This window comes from Chiroxiphia lanceolata, chromosome 20, assembly GCF_009829145.1.
Source record: "Chiroxiphia lanceolata isolate bChiLan1 chromosome 20, bChiLan1.pri, whole genome shotgun sequence".
NCBI lineage: Eukaryota > Metazoa > Chordata > Aves > Passeriformes > Pipridae > Chiroxiphia > Chiroxiphia lanceolata.
The window spans coordinates 7,549,798-7,565,849 of record NC_045656.1 but is presented as its reverse complement, the minus strand read 5'-3'; the positions used below and the strand labels follow the sequence as shown (position 1 = coordinate 7,565,849).

The 16,052-nt window shown below is 41.5% G+C and overlaps 1 protein-coding gene across 1 annotated transcript; it reads right to left on the bottom strand.

Moving 5' to 3' along the window:
* Window positions 1-532: 532 nt before the first annotated feature.
* Window positions 533-15,639, bottom strand: NSRP1 (nuclear speckle splicing regulatory protein 1). The gene is made up of 7 exons (XM_032707680.1): window positions 15,393-15,639; window positions 14,274-14,361; window positions 6,278-6,334; window positions 5,986-6,117; window positions 4,829-5,036; window positions 4,125-4,233; window positions 533-2,174 (listed from the first exon to the last, which is right to left on the bottom strand). The coding sequence occupies exons 1-7, from the start codon at window positions 15,443-15,445 to the stop codon at window positions 1,133-1,135; spliced, it is 1,689 nt and encodes a 562-aa protein (XP_032563571.1). The 5' UTR covers window positions 15,446-15,639; the 3' UTR covers window positions 533-1,132.
* Between the last annotated feature and the right edge of the window lie 413 nt (window positions 15,640-16,052).

Genomic DNA, 16,052 nt, shown 5'->3' with positions numbered 1-16,052 from the left:
CAGCAGAAGAACCAATGCTCATTACATTTGTTTAGACAAAAGAGCAAAACCAAACTCCTCCACACTTGGAGCAAGTGCTCAGCTGCTTGATTAGCTTACATATGAAACTCATTCAAGTCTCTGTAAACTGGCAGGATTTGCATTTCATTTTACTCACATTTTGTCTCATTACTAAGTTAGCTGAGCAAATTATTAGGGAAACACCCATCTCAAAACCTTTTTATGGAAGTTCACCTCACTCCAGCATGAAAGTGATGATTTTACTACAAAACAAAGCAAAAGAAACCTTTGTGGAAAGTGCTGAAAATATATTCTAAAAGCTACAGCCACTGTCAGATATCCTGCTTACCCGGTTTGGAAGTAACTTTAAGCTCAATTCTGAACCTTTGAACAGAAGATTGACAAATCTGTAACGTCACTTCCAGCAGAACAAGCAAATACAGCCATAACACATGAAAAAAGACTCACAGACCTTATTTCATGCAAAAAAAGATGCAGTAAAATAACTCACACATTAAAAAAGACCCATACATTAGATCCAACACATATCTTACACTTTATTGTTTCTGTACATCAGGCTCCCAAACTAAAGCCCACACATAAATACAAAATTCATGTATCAATTTAGCTTACAAAACCACACTACATACAGAAATCTCCTAGATTATTATTCAGGCTGTTTTTCTTGCTTTTCCCCCTACACTTTTACAGGTTTGCTTCCCATTTTTGTGACCATCATTTGGCAACAATGACTCCTGCTGAGGGCTGAGAGCACCTTTGTTTCAGCAGAGCTCAGTTTCAGCCGGTGGAAGGAGCAGGGGCTGCCAGGGGGATGTTTTCTCACCTTACGTTTAACACTCCCAGGTCTGTCCAAAATCTTTAAGTACCAAGGACTGAAGGGCAAGGTGAACAGAATCAGCCACATTTAATATTCCAACTGCATAAACAGACTAAGGGTGTATCAAGTGATCCAGTAATCCATTCCAGAAATTTTTCTATTCAGGGACAATTTCTCAAAGGAAAACCAGGAATAAATAGCTGGGATACCCTTTTACTTCTGTACAAGAGTCCACACAGAGGTGGCTTTTCCTTCTGGTTGACAGCCCAGGTGTCTTTGTCCACCAGAGGGACATTAATCCTCCTCCTTCTCGATGTAGGGTTTGCTGGTGACACGTGCCATCTGCCGTGCCAGATACCGGTCCCGTGCTGACATCACTGTCTCCTCGTTGCTCCGTTTGGCAAATTTGCTCATGCCCTCAGGAGGTTTCTGGCCTTGTTCTTTCTCCTCTTTCTCCTCTTCTTCTCCGGCTTTACGTTTCTGCTCACATGAAATCCCAGAGCTGGAGCTGCCCTTCTCATCCACCTGTCTGTCTTTTCCCTTTCTCTCTTTTTCCAGATCAGTCTCTCCATCTTTTTCTAGAGATGCAGGAGTACTTTCCTTCCTCTCTCTGTATTTCTTTTCATCACTACCATACTTGTCTCTCCTCTCCTTCGCATGATCTTCCTTTTCTCTGTATTTCTCCCCTCTCTCCTTCTCTCTGTCATTATATCTGTCTTTATCATTTCTTCTTTCTTTCTCTCGCTCCTTCTCTGACCCCTTCTCCTCTCTCTCCTTTGCCCTCCTCTCTCCTCTTTCTCTGCCATGTCCCTCCCTCTCCTTTCTTTCCTTCCCCCTTTGCTTATCATCTTGCTCTTCCCTCCTTCTGTAGTGATCCTTACTAGTGTGATCCCCGTGCCTGTGTCGCTCTTCCCTTTCCCTTTGGTGATCCTTTTCGTGGGTCCTACTTCTCTCATAATCTTTTTCCCTGTACAGTTCATCACTCCCCCTTCTGCTTGGTCTGCTCTCCCCCCTCTTTGCCAGGTGACTTGTTTGGGCTTTGGTGCGTGGCTCCTCCTCCACACTGGATGAACTCGGTGACCTGGAATGCCTCTGGCTCTTGTGATGTTTGGCCTCCTCTTCGCTGCTCACCGAGCTCTCTCTCCTTTTCTTCTTTTTCAAATCTACTTTACTGTGTTTGTGTCTCTTGTCATCATCACTGCTGTCAGTTCCCAAGTCGGTATCAGCATCTGGATTACTCTCTTTCTTGACAGAGGGTTTCACTTTTTGTCTCTCAGATGGGCATTTGTTCCTTTCGGTGGATTCATCCTGACTGTCAGGTTTTTCTTCCTTTATCCTACATTTTTTTATGTTAGAAAAGAAAAACAACATTAAAAAGCCTGAAGTCTTGGACTTTTCTACAAAGTGACTTCTGGTCAGGACTTAAGCAAAAGATGCTGCTGAAAAGTCTAAGAAAGCAAATCTGTCTGTGGCTCAGGTTCCAGGAATCCAGCACAAAGGATTTCTGCTAAGTATCTTTATCTGGTTCACTGGTGAATGTGAGCTGATGAATTTATCTAAAAGAATGACTTTGGTTAAGTATCTGCAGGCTCCATCTAAGGAAAAAGACATCCACTTGTATTCCTGTGTAAGCCTGTTGGCAAGTTACAGGTTTCCCTATGTGCTTATTCCTCTATTCATGTCAAATAATTATCCAGAGAAGCAGCAGATTGCATGTTTTGTTGACTGAGGTAGGAACATGGTTTCCATTAGCAGTAAGGTTTTTTTTAATCCAATATTTCTGAAGATCTCACTAGTGGCTAGATAGAAGTCAGTATCTTTTAACAGCTCAAAGATTCTTAAATGCAAAAAGCTGACCCCTGGAGGACTAAATTGGGCAGTAGAGCAGAAAGGTTCTGCTTTGTCATTCTCTTCTGGTTGATGAGGAAATACATGTTACTCACAGGAGCCACACCTCTTCTTTTTAATCACACAGCTCCAGGAACAGCCTGTGGTGACTCTCATGAATCAGCACACCAGCTCCTTAGTTTGAATGTTTGCTGCATGCTTGAGAGCATGGATAGTCTATGAACAACGACTAAAAAATACGCTGAAAAGTTTGGTAATTTATTTAGTAATCCCATTAATTAAACTCACAAGTCAAAGGTGAATCACTTGAGGCACAATTCTGAGATCCAAAAATGGAGCTGTTTTTTCTCTGTATCCTGGTGTACCACCGTAAGTAAAACCAAAGTTAAAATACACACCTGAGCTCATCTGAAAGCCTTGCTGGGAGCACCATCTGCAGCACTACTTGTTTCCCCCTGGAATTAATTTTATGTGCCACAAAAGGAACATTTCCTTAATTTGCAAGACTTAGAAACCACCATTTCAACTGATCTCTATGCAGAACAAAACCACACCATCCTGAAGACACAATGGAGAATTTCCTTATTTCTGATGGCTGAGTAACTTCAGTGATCATATTCTTTATTTAAGCTAAGAATTTACTTCCTAATAATCCAATCTCAGATCCAGATGATCTCTTAGTGAAAGCTGTATTTTCCTTGTAATGGCAAGCATTTAACTAGTGACATTCATGCTTAAGGCCTGTATTAAGTGAAGTTTAACCTGAGTTAATTGTTTCAAATGATCAGTTGTTGCACACCAGAAACATGTTCCCTTCATCACATTTATCCACAGGGCAGAAGTTTAGCACCTCAGCTATCTAAATAATTCAGCCTCATCTTATTACTTAGCTTTGGAATGTGCAAATATTAAGATTTTAAAATATTCCCACTGGATTTCCTATATATTTGATTAATTTCCTTTTACCACAGCATCATCACTCAATTAATTTTATATGAAACTGTAGATGTGGAATAAGTACAAAGTTAGAGACTCACATTCTTTTCAGGAAATTCATAGCCCAACATCATTTCCTATGACTTACCTCTCTTTTACCTTCTGTCTCCCTCATGATTCAAAATGTGTAACTTAATACAGATTTGGTAAATATTATGGAGGCTGAATCACATGTAGGTTAGAATAATACCAAGTAGTATTACAAGCATGACTGTCCTCTTGATACTTTTTAAACAGCATCCCTCTCCTGTTTGTTTCATTTCTGTATCATTGACCATCCCATCATTTTACCAAAATAATTCAGTTAATCACATGTATGAAATAACCAGCTTAACCTACCAAGTGTTTTAGTGCTCTCTGTCTAACTCTCCAGTGAGTCTGGAATCCCAAACAGCCAGACGCTGGTTTTTATATCCAAAAGCCTGTTGGAATCACATCCTACCTGGCTTCATGGAAGCTGCATTTAGGCATTTCTTCTTCCCCTACCCTCTGGTTTAAAAGGTGTCTGTAAAATCCACTGAGATCCCTCTGTTTGGTCACATCCAGGTACGCTGAGAGAAAGGAAGGAAGGTTGGATTTACTGTGCCACAAATACTCATCACACACAACACAACTCACAATTGGTAGAAACCACCAAGACTGCAATCTCCATCCTGGAGGTTTTCAAGTCCAAAGTGGAAAAAGCTCAGAGCAACCTGATCTGACCTCTCAGCAGACCATGCTTTGAGCAGGAGATTGAACAGATGACCTTCAGAGGTCCACTCCAAGCCAGTTTATGTTATGATCCTCTATCCTGTGCTTTACATCTACTCCTGGGACACTGCATGGAATGCCTGAGGTAAGGACTGTAAACATCATTGTACCCCAGGCTTACGAGTCTTCCTTCAACAGCTGACCCTCCCTCAAAAATTAAAAGTATCAATCTAAATAGTACTGACACACAAACAGAGGAGCTTCCTCTGTTCCTTTTGTAACCTCTACAGAGGAATATAAGAGACCAAGTAGGATCTGATTCAGGATCTGCTAATCTGGTCCTCTTTGATTTTATTTATCCCAAGCCTCAGAAAGAGACCAGATGACAACGTTGTAAATCATGCCCAAGGTCATACTTCTTTTTAAGGACAATTATTTTAGTGTCACTCTCACCCTCAAGAGCTGACTGCCTTCGTTCTCTTTCCTCCTCCTCAGCCCTTTCTTGCAGCTTCTTCTTATAGGCTGAAGTCACAAAAGCCTCTTTGTGTGCGAACTCTTCTCCTTCCATTTCACGCTCTTTCTGAATTTTTCTTTCCATTCTTTTTTCTTGTTCCTTCTTTCTAATCTCAGCTGCTTTGAGGATATTATGGATGTACCTGGGCTAAAACAGAAGGGAAAAAAGTTACTGTGCTGAGAAGTAATTGAGGTGGCTGAGAAAATACAAATTGGGATCGATGGAGATGTTGAAGAAAGTTGGTAATGGAAGAAAATGGACCAAAGCAAGTCTAACGTGTTCTCACCCTGTTGGACAGCTGTCCAAACTAAACTGCCATTCCCTTTTAGATCCCTAACTTGCTGTATTCAATCAAAACAGTCATCCCATCTTTGACTAGGAAGATTTTTACTCTAAATGAAATTAAATGTTTTTCAATTTCTCATCCCTCTGTCTTCTGTAACAGTCTTGCCTTTCTATTGCTGTAGAGGAGTGGGAAGCTTCTTTTTTTTACCCACAGAACCTGACAAGAGCTTTCAAATGAAAAAGAATAAGTAACAATGAAAATATAATTTGTCAGGCTAATTCAGCAATGCTTTGAAACAAGGCATTGGGCTGTGCAAATGGGCTCACATTTCACCAATGGAAGTTAATCACTTTAGTCTTCTGACAGTCCTCCAGTAGCTCACTGATGGGGCAGGAGGGACAATTTATATCCACTGGCTTAGAAACAGAAGTCTTTATCACCAGCAGCAGTGTTGTTGTGCAGGGCCCATTGCCCCTAATCCTATTATCCCACTGTAACATTCTGTTCAGAAACATCCAGAAAGATACACCCCATATACACCAGAAACTGGGTGGGAAACTTGTGGTAACTGGGTGAGAAACGTGTGGTCTCCTGCCCTCGAGAACATCCCAGCCTGGGACTCTGAAGCACCTGATGAATTAACGGCTTTGCCACGATTCTTGCAAATTCTTGCCTTATGTAACAGCATTTGAGCCTAATCTTATATGAAATTTAAAGGAAACGCCTGTGGCAAAGCTTACAAGTTGACCAATCATGGTTGTTCCAAGCAGACAGAGGTAAGACAGATGGCACACACTGCCAGGTATTGACCTTTTTGTCCTCTTGTCCAGATAACATTTTGGCACTACTTTCTTTCTTCTTCTGCTGCATTTCATCATAAATACTGTCATATTCATACACTGTAGCATCTTCCTCCAAAGCCTTCTGAATCTCCAATTTAGTCTAAAAGAAGAAACAGGGGAGGAGAAGAAAAGATATCAAAAAACAATAATGAAATCTTTACTATTTTCAAATATTTCTTTCCTATATTGTAACTTAAACAGATCTATAGCATAAAGCTACCCATCAGAACACTGAGAGTAAATGAAAACCAGTCCCTTACCTGTTTCATCGCTTGCTTTTTCAATGCTTCTTTCTGAAGACTTTCCCCAACAGATGGCTGTGAGAAGGAAGCATTGCAGAAATAAAATTCATTACATTGACACAGATAATATTATTTTTCTACCATTCTAACAAACAACTATAAAATAGTCCAATTACATAAGTCAGTCTCTCGCTTCAACAGTATTTTCTGCAAGCAGGAACAACTGTAAGTTCATTCACCAGCATACAAAGAATTAACATTTTCCACATGCAAACAGTCTGTGAAACAGGTGTGAGTCAGAAAATACTGAATTCTTCCCTCATGGACTTGTCACCAGAGATGCAGCAGTCATGAGCAGATCCTTACTGATAATCACATGAAAAAACCTCCACCTGTACTCATAGTAAAACCCAAATATTCTAAAAGATTTGGTATTTATTTCAAGTTTGAGCTGTATCATTAGCTCTGTGTTTTCAGAAATAAGAACAGTGCTGAACAGCATGTACTTCAAATGTTACTATTTAATTTCTCAAGATTCACATGCTAGAAAATAGCAAAGCTAATCTTCCCTAAGAAGAAACAGATCCTTACTGAAAATGTTTCCTAATCATAGTCTTTTAAATAAAAACTTTGCATTTTATTTAGTTTTTTCTTTTAATTAGTCTTGAACTAACTAAATATCTATCTTTTCTCAGCCAATAGATAATAGTGTTTATTAAACAGATCCACTATAATGACAGGACTTGTACTTGTTTATGTAATTAAATATCTCTTAATCTTAAAGAGCAGAAATAGGAAGGAAAAATCCTTTTGCATTCTGGCAGCTTCCCAAGTTTTGCAGCTTTGACTAAGACATGCTCTGTATCACATTTTAAAAAGACAAAGAGATTCTGTAATTTGCTCTTAATAAAATTAAAAAATGAAAACCAACTGGCAGAGAGCTTGGCAGCAGGGATTAAGATCTTCTGAAATCAATCAGAATTAGCACCATCTAAATTCAAACAGATCCCCTGAACAAGAAGGCTTTTGAATTCATTTGCTGCTTAAAATAAAATAATAACATGTTGTGACCCCTCCTTCTTATCCTATTAACATTTTAACAGATCTCTCAAGAAGGAAAAACAACCAAGTGCTTTTCCACAATTCCCTCCAGGACAGACTGTAAACAGTACAAATCCTCTTTTCACTGGGTGATTTCAGAACAGGCAATGAGTGGTGCCAGGATGGAGTTCCATTATAAGTGACTCTGTGCACTCTCCCTGTGTCCCCTCTCACCTCCCCAGAGGTGCCTGCTGATTTGGCAGGTGGGCAGAGCAGACCCTGGCCCTGTGCTGAGCCAACAGCTCCCCCCCAGCTCTGGGGAAGACTAAAATCACACATTCTCCCCTCTATCTGTCCCTTTACCCAGCTGGTATTTTAACATGACCACAGGAACACTGTACCTTTGGGGCCTGTCACCCACCCAGGATGGGACTAAGCAACAGATACAGACAGAGATCACCTCTAACAGATTTTTATTCTGCTGTGCAAACCGTGAATAATAAAAAGACTTGCAAACTTCCGAGATACTACCTTCAAAAAAGCAGTATCTCAGAAGAGTACTAAGTAATTCTAAATTCAGCAAGAGAAGGTGCTAAGACAACACCCAATATTTGGAGAGGTACATATGGTATCAGACAATAGCATTCACTGCACTCTAGACCTGTGCTCACCTCCCATAGTACTGACATTTATAAGGAATACTACAGTCAGAGAAACCTGAGACACAGAATATTCAAAATATTCCTTCCTAGCTCCCTCAAAGCAAAGGACTCAGACCAGTAAAAACGGGAATTTGAAAAGGGCACATACTCCCACTTTTCCTGGTGCTTTAGCTCCTACCTGCAAACTCAGATAAATTCCATGTCTGCTTTCAAAACGTTAAACCTTGTGGTTAAACTACAGTGACAAAGGGAAAGCATGATGTGCACTTGCCTGGAAGAAAAACCCTGCACTGATTCTGTGCTCATCATCAGACAGCAGCTTCTCTTTCCCTCTCCCTTACCTGGCTGCAGGTAACCAGGTAAGGAAGCAGGGCACACTCAGACTTTAGGAATCCGAGCTCAGCAAACATTAGGAACACACAAAGTCCTCTGTGGTCTCGGGGACTGCACCCTGTCTGCTGCAGCTTGCTGATTGTTTGGACTAGAACTGGATATAGTCTCTTATTTATTTATGTAGCCGGTTGGTTGGCTGACTGGGGGAAGTAGATAGTGGATTATTTAGTTTAAAACAACCTATAGAATCCTGGCTTCACTCATTCAGTATTTACCTCTGGCTTTCTAGACTGAAAAACTGAGAATAGTTTACAATAATGTACTCAATTTTATGACACATACTTTCTTTTGAAAATGCCATAAATGAGTCAGTATAAGCTATAAAGACCCATTTTAAATTGGCATAGCACACATAACAGCTTTACACAGAGGAACTTGACTTCCAGAAGACTTGGCTCTTGGGAAAGAAAACGGTCCTTTGCTTGACACATTGAGGGTCATCACTGAAGGTTTCCTTTATGGAAAACTCTTATAGTGGTTTAACAGAAAGGTGCCTCAACAACAAAGGATCTCCCCTGTGCTAGTCCAGAAAGCAGGGGCTCAGTAAAACACAAACCAGATTCTGCAGCTGTATTTACAGAATAAGCTTTATTCCACCAAAATATCTGAAACACAGCTTAGAATGTTTTCCTTGTCTTGCCTACATGAAATAAATGCATTGATCCAAAGACTGCACAAACACAAAAGCAATACATAATCCTCACTGCTGGACATATGATGGTAAAGGAGTCCATCTGCCATTTGTCTGGAGTGGCAGTGAGTGTACAGAAAACAAACACCTTCCCCAGTGGTTTATGGGGGACAATTTCCTGTCATGCTGTGAGCTCTGACAGATGAGAACTTCCCGTCCCTTTGTATTGTTTTTACTTATCAACTGCCCGTTTATTAAAGGCCCTACAAGCTCAGCAATCTGCCTCATACTTTCCCTGTAGCCAAGCCATTCTTCTGAAGCACAAAGCTTATAGTTCAGTATTTTATGGAAGGAGAAAATGTTTTAACCCTATCCTGTGAAACAACACAGAATCCATGCAAAGCAAGGGACTCTTAGAAATGAGGCTCTCCAGTCTACCACTGCTCTGAGACCACGGGAGACAGCTTGTACACAACTGAAAAGGTTATTAAAAAAAAAAAAAGGCAATAAATTCCCCCAACCTGCTAACACTTCTCATTGTTCTCTCCATTTCTTATCTCCTCCGGGTGTCTATAGCTTGTTTCAGCTTTAGTGCTTGTGCTACCTTCTTATTTTTATCCCAAAGGCAGAACACCCCTTGTAAATTTTTTCTTAAAATACTTTCTTTACGTTGCTCCCAAACGACCAAAGAAGAACAGACATTCAAACTGGTGGTTTCTAGGAAGCTACATCCTTAAATCTAAAGCTGAGGATGCCTTGTAAAAATTGTCACAACTATTTTAAGAGATGCTCTCAAAGTGTATGTGAGGTGTCTCATTTGTTTTTCCCCACTGACTGCCACAGGAATTATGGGACCAACAAATTCTAACATAATAGCTATTATTAATGGGATATCTCCTATTAGCTGCCTAACCTGCCTCCTAAGGAAAAGCATTTCTGGTTGCTCCAAAACCCCAGGCATGGTACTTATTGATAGACAACATAAGACATCACTCCACTCCTTCTTTAAAGCCAGAAGATGCTTCTGCTGTAATATAATAGGTTATGAAAGATCCATAAGGAGGCTTTGCCCTTTAACACTGCCCTTTTGAATTCTCCACGTGCTGCTTTGCAGTAGACATGTAAAATAAATTACCTCTGTTTAAAGTGAAATCCATTTTAAAGAGAAATGAAATGCTTCAGTGATGTCAGCTACACTACATGCAGTTTGATTTTAATCTCTCACTACAACCATCCAGTTTCAACTGAATGCACAGAAAAATATTTGACCAAACAGGAACAACAAAACTTGCAGTGAAAGAAGCACAGACAATCAGCCAGTTCACAAAAAACAAAGCTCACATCTAAACTGAGCTAGTCATCCCAGAACACTGCACTGTTAAAGACCGAGAAAGAGGCACTTTGAGAGAAAAATTCATCACACTGATTTTAGATGTCTGCTTTAGAATGAGGCAAGTTGTGCCTCAGAAGTATCTGCATCTTTGCAGGGAGCTGAGGGACTCAAGTGCAGCCACCTGCATGTGCCCACATCTCTGACAGGCTGGGATCTGGCTCTGCTCACTTCATCCTTCTCACATCTCAGGCTCTGAGATCGTTGGGTTCGTGACACTTTGGTACCAAAAGGTCTTAAAATGAGCAACTTACATCCTCATGTATATGTGTTTAGGAGGGAATCCTTAATGCTTGCCCTCCCAGGGATCTGGACTATCCAACTACAGCCTGCACATGGATGATCCCTCAGTGCACATGAGACTCCAGTCTTCATGAGGGAAAAAATAAAAATCACATCAGGCAACAGATTCCTCTCAATTCACACACAAGTCATAGCTACTACCAGAAGATTAAGGGAATGAACATGAAAAACAAGTCACATACACAGAATTAGCTTTCCTCAGAACTCCCTCCTAGCTTCCAGAAACCAGGAGATCAGGGACTTCCTGAACTTGAGGATGCATCTGGTCCATTGTTTGACACCAAGAGCATCCCTTGATTTGACTAATCCATTTTTAAATCCATATATATTTTTGGCCATGCCACAATATCCTGTGGCAAGGAGTTCCACACTGTGCACAGAAGAATCCCCAACTTCCTCTTGTTTAGATTAAACCAGTTACTTGGTAATTCTGTAATATAACCTGTTGCTCATATTATGAGAAATGGCAACATGACCTCAGTTCCTCTGAATCATTCTTCATTCTACATACATCCTCTTGAGTTACTCCTGTCCACTTCCTCCTCCTCAGAACACTCTTTTCTAAGAGCCCCTTTAGTCTACTTAGTCTTACTGTGCCTGGAACTGTTGCACAAACTCTGGTCAGCACCAATCCTCATAACTTAGAGAATCCTTTTTTCAGTCATACTGTTCCTTTGCAAAACTGCAAAGGGAATGGAAGGATCTGTAAGCAAACCCAAAAATCTGAGTCTACAATTTTCTGCTTATTTTCAGCTTCTGCCTGCTTAAATACTTCATTTATCTTTTAGATGGTCACTAAAAAAGCCACTAAATCCAGCTATACATTCACATCCACACTGACTCCATGGTCTTTCTCCTGAATTTAGCACCTACTGAGGTCTATGTGCAGTTATTTTCTGAGCAACACTTTTCAATCTGCAGGAACAAATCAGTTTTGAAAGGCTGGTAAGGTACAGGAATATGCTGAATAATTCTGATAAAATTTCTGTTCCTTGATTGTATCTGCTGTACCACAGAGATAATTTCAACTAAACTCCAGAGGTAAAACAGAACAATGAACAACACACTGGGAACATTGACAAGCCACCTCTGAAAACACAATGCATGAATAAGGGAATAATCTCTTTGGAGAAAATGAAAAGATCACAAATAACAGTAAGTCAGAATGGAAACTCATTTCTATATTACAGTTTGTTGTTGTAGCATCTACTCTCTACAACAGGTTTTCCTAGGGGCAACAACCTTTTCCTCAACAACTCCTCATTATGAAGACAAATAATTCAGAAGTATATTGGCTACAAGTGACTGTAACCATCTGATTTACTTTTTCCCATTGTATTTCAAGAAAATTTCCACCCTAGATATTCTGTTTCCTATGAACTAAACCAAAGATCACCTTCATTAGCAACACCCATTAATGTACTTAGCTACAGGGGGAAAAAGAATCCTAATTCCTTCAGCAAAGATACAGGCAAAATCTTAATGAAATATGCATAGTAACATTAAAAAAAAAAAAGGGGAGCAAAAGTTTGGTATCTAATATATAATCACAGACCAAGTCAGGTGTGCAGATTCCCCAGCACAAACTTTATTAGAGTTCAGTTAAAAATACATGATCTCCAGACATTTGAGATGTAGTTCTGACTGATAAGGTAGCAGACAGGAAATGAAACCCCTCCCAAATGCTGCTCCTTATCTGGAAAAGCTCTGAAATTATTATAGAACTAATAAAGTAATGTTGCTTTTTTTTTTTTAAAAAAACCCCAATCTTCTTTGATAAAGGCAGTTATGAGATTATTACTTTTTGCTGGATATGTACCATACTGAGCATGACAACTTTTAAGAGTCTTTATAAGACTCTGGCAGTGAATCTGTCAGCCTTTCTGAAAGGGAGGATACTTGAGCTGTTAAGCTAAAAGTTGGCAGACAGCATCATACATTATTTTTACTAGAATTATTAGCATTCATTCTTTTTGCTTTAATATTTAGATATTGAGAGAAAATGAAAAAATACGAGACAGTCGGGAAGGTTCCCACTCCTACTGTGGACAGATTAATGACAACAGATTAAATCCAGCTTATTCCTGGAACCTGGAAAATGTGGGGTCAGATCCTTAACGTAGAGAAAGACACCAAATCCCAGCTGACAGGGGAGGTGCTCCTGCCACTGAGGAGACAGGATCCACTGCCATCTCCATGAGCTGCAGTTAAAGGAAAGCCTCCAGAGCCACAGAGCCAGCTGTGAGCCCAGGGGAAGCACCTCTGAGGACCACAGCTAGGTGAGGAAGGAGATGGGATTTAAAACACATCCCTGTTGTCTCTGTCCACTGTGAGCTGCACTGAGGCAGTTTCATGTCGAGGGTTGAGTGGGTATCACTAGGAAGGCCCTAAGCCCTTTCATGCCCTGTGTAACAGGAGCTCAGACACCTTCCCCAGCAACACTCTGGATGCTGTGATGGAACCAGGTACACAGAGGCTGGGAATCGCTGGATTCAGGCTTTGACATTAAAAATGCAACTGCTAGTTTATTAAAAAAGATTTTAAAAACAAATATTTCATGAGTCAGAAACTGACCAAAATTATTTGAAGCTTTATTAGCCTTGTTTTTTTCAACCACACAAAAGAATGAGCACGGAGTAAAGCTCTAGGAAAATAAGAACGCCTTTATAACAAAGGTTCTGTTTCTAAAGTTCAAATTATACAAAAGTTCAACTTCTTAAATGTTAAAATTCTACACTATAGGTATAGGTAAAATTTATTTTCTGGGGTTTGTGGAAAAAAAACCCTAAGTATGCACATAATGACATTATGACTAAATTACCACAAGTAATTCCAGATCGATAAAGCCCAGAAAATTGTAACATTACGTTCAGAGGGCTCCATCCATGGCTTCAAATCCTTCACAAATTCTGTTTTAGCAGATGGGTTTCCTAAGGGCCCCAGACCAGCTCGTTCCACAGCCCGTTCCTGGATGCTTCCCGTGTTCCCAGAGGCATATCCAGGTAGGATTTACAGCACACACTGCCCTCTACTGGGGCAGGTAGGGAGCGACTATTTTGAAGGTAATACTTAAAAAATTAAAGATTATAGAAAAGAACACTATCGTGTAATATCACACATCTCCTTTTGCTTTAAAACTTTTGGGGTTGTACAGCCTTGCTTTTGTTCACAGTGAGTGTGAACATCATAAATCAGTCACAACAAATTTGGGTGGAATGAGCTAAAGGATAAAATGCAGTTAATAATATCCTTAAAGGGTAAAATACACTTAATTACCACATTTTAGATTAATATCTCAGGAAGACCTGTTGATTGGTCTTTCTATTTCCAAATGTATTCACCAGTGACATCCAACAAATCTTATTACAAGCTACAGCTAACTCCAGCCAACAGGTTGCACAGAGAGTGACAATCAACTCATCAGTTCCATGTAACTCACCCTAAAGACAACACAGATCATGTTTCACACCCAAATCCAAAATGATGACACAAATCCTAGTGACACTGCCATAACCTGATGCAGGCATTAAGAACGGGACACAAACAATTTGCAAAATACAGGGCAGAATTTCAGAAGAAAACTGTTGAACTGACCTCTTCATCTGATTCATCTGCAAACACCGAGAGCTTCTTTGAAACAAGATTTTTCTGTGGTAATTTTTTTGGCATAATAAGCCCATATCTAGAGAAAAGAAAAAAAAAAAAGTTAGTTACAACAAAACACGTGGCACGTTCCAAAGCAAAAATCTGTCACTCACTATTTCAGAAGGAAAAGCTCAGTATCAATATAATGTATCAAAGTTAGATGTGAGCTGCCTTTGCAGCAGAGTGCTCGGCCCTGACACACACCTGCCAGATACTCCCAGAGCTATTGCTGTCTTCTTCCATGTAAAGTTTCTGGATGTAAATTTGTGTCCTAAATTAGGCACAAACCCCTCCTGCCCAGAATTCTCCATGGGGTTTTCTTTTCTCCCTCAGAGAAGTAAGAAATTACTGTTTAACCTGAAGGGATTTAGCCTTAATCTATACCACAGTATTGTGTAGCTACGTTTGCAGTGCAATAAGAAGTTCACCTGTTTTGCGGGCGATGTAAACCTCAGGTTTACAAAGGCCAAAGGATAAGACTTACAGTCTGCTTATGTCACGCAGAGATTGATTAACCAAATGTAGACAACTCTTCCGCTGACACGGCCCACCTCTGTTAAAAACACCTCCTTTTCGTACTGAGCAAACTCTAAATGAGGAATTTCTCCCCCACCTGCCTTTCCCTGAGTCCATCACTGAGTGAATGGTTCGTCAGAGGGTATCTCTGAGCTGGAGCACCGCACCATCGTGGGGGTACAACCCCATCTCTGTGACCGCCCTGAACCCTCCCCTCAGCTCCCTCCGACCCGGCTGCCCCCGGGGCCGGCGCTCGGGGGTGGGTAGCGTAGCTCTGTGTGAGGGAAAACTGAGGAAATTCTCTTTCCTAAGAGTACAAAACACCGCCGGGCAACACCGCCACTGCCTCAAGCGCCTGCCCGCTTTTTGGGGTTCGTTTGCTTTTAATAAACACAGGTTTAAATTCAGGCCAACACAGCGGGGCTATGCCGCGGACACCCGTGACGAGCGAGTCCACGGGCGGGAGTTGTGCCAGAGCTCGTCCTCACCCTCAGCACCGGCCCCAAAAACCCCCCGGCGGGGCCCGCCCGCCCCTTTCCCCTCCGCACTCACTGCTTCCCCAACGCCGCCATCTTGCCCGGCCGCCCCTGCGCAGCCGCCGCCATTCCCCGGCCGCAGATTCCTCTCGGCCGGGTCGCCCCCTCACACTTTTCCTCGCCCTCCCCGGAGACCCCCACGGCACCGCGCCGCCGTCCCGCTCCAGGAAGGGAGCGGAGAGCGGGTGGAGGGGGCTGGAGGCGGCGGGTGATTTTTTTTCAGCGGCCCGCTGGTGGGTGGCGAAAGTGCCGATGCGGGAAGGGGCTGTCTCGGACGGCGCGCGACGCCCTGAGGGGAGCAGGGGGCGCCTCAGGGCAGTGGCGGGAAAAGCCCCTGAGGCGAGAAAGGAAAGCCCCTGATGGAGTGAAACCCTTGAAGGGAAAAGGTCCTTGAAGGGAAAAGCCCCTGAGGCACCCCCGACTATACCCCTCGTGGTCGCCTCGGGGTGCAGAGCCGTCCTGCCCCCCCAGTCATCACAGACCTGTCACTTGTTGCCCACTAAAGACTGAAAGAGGAGTTTTAATTTCCCAAAATATTATTAAAAAAGTGATTCTGCCAAAAGGGACGTTATTGGAAAGATGAAATCTCACTGCCGACAGTGCAGTTGCTGTAATATCAAGCTTTATCCCAATAAGAAAGCTTTTTGTGTTATATTAACAGCGTTGGGCTTTTCCG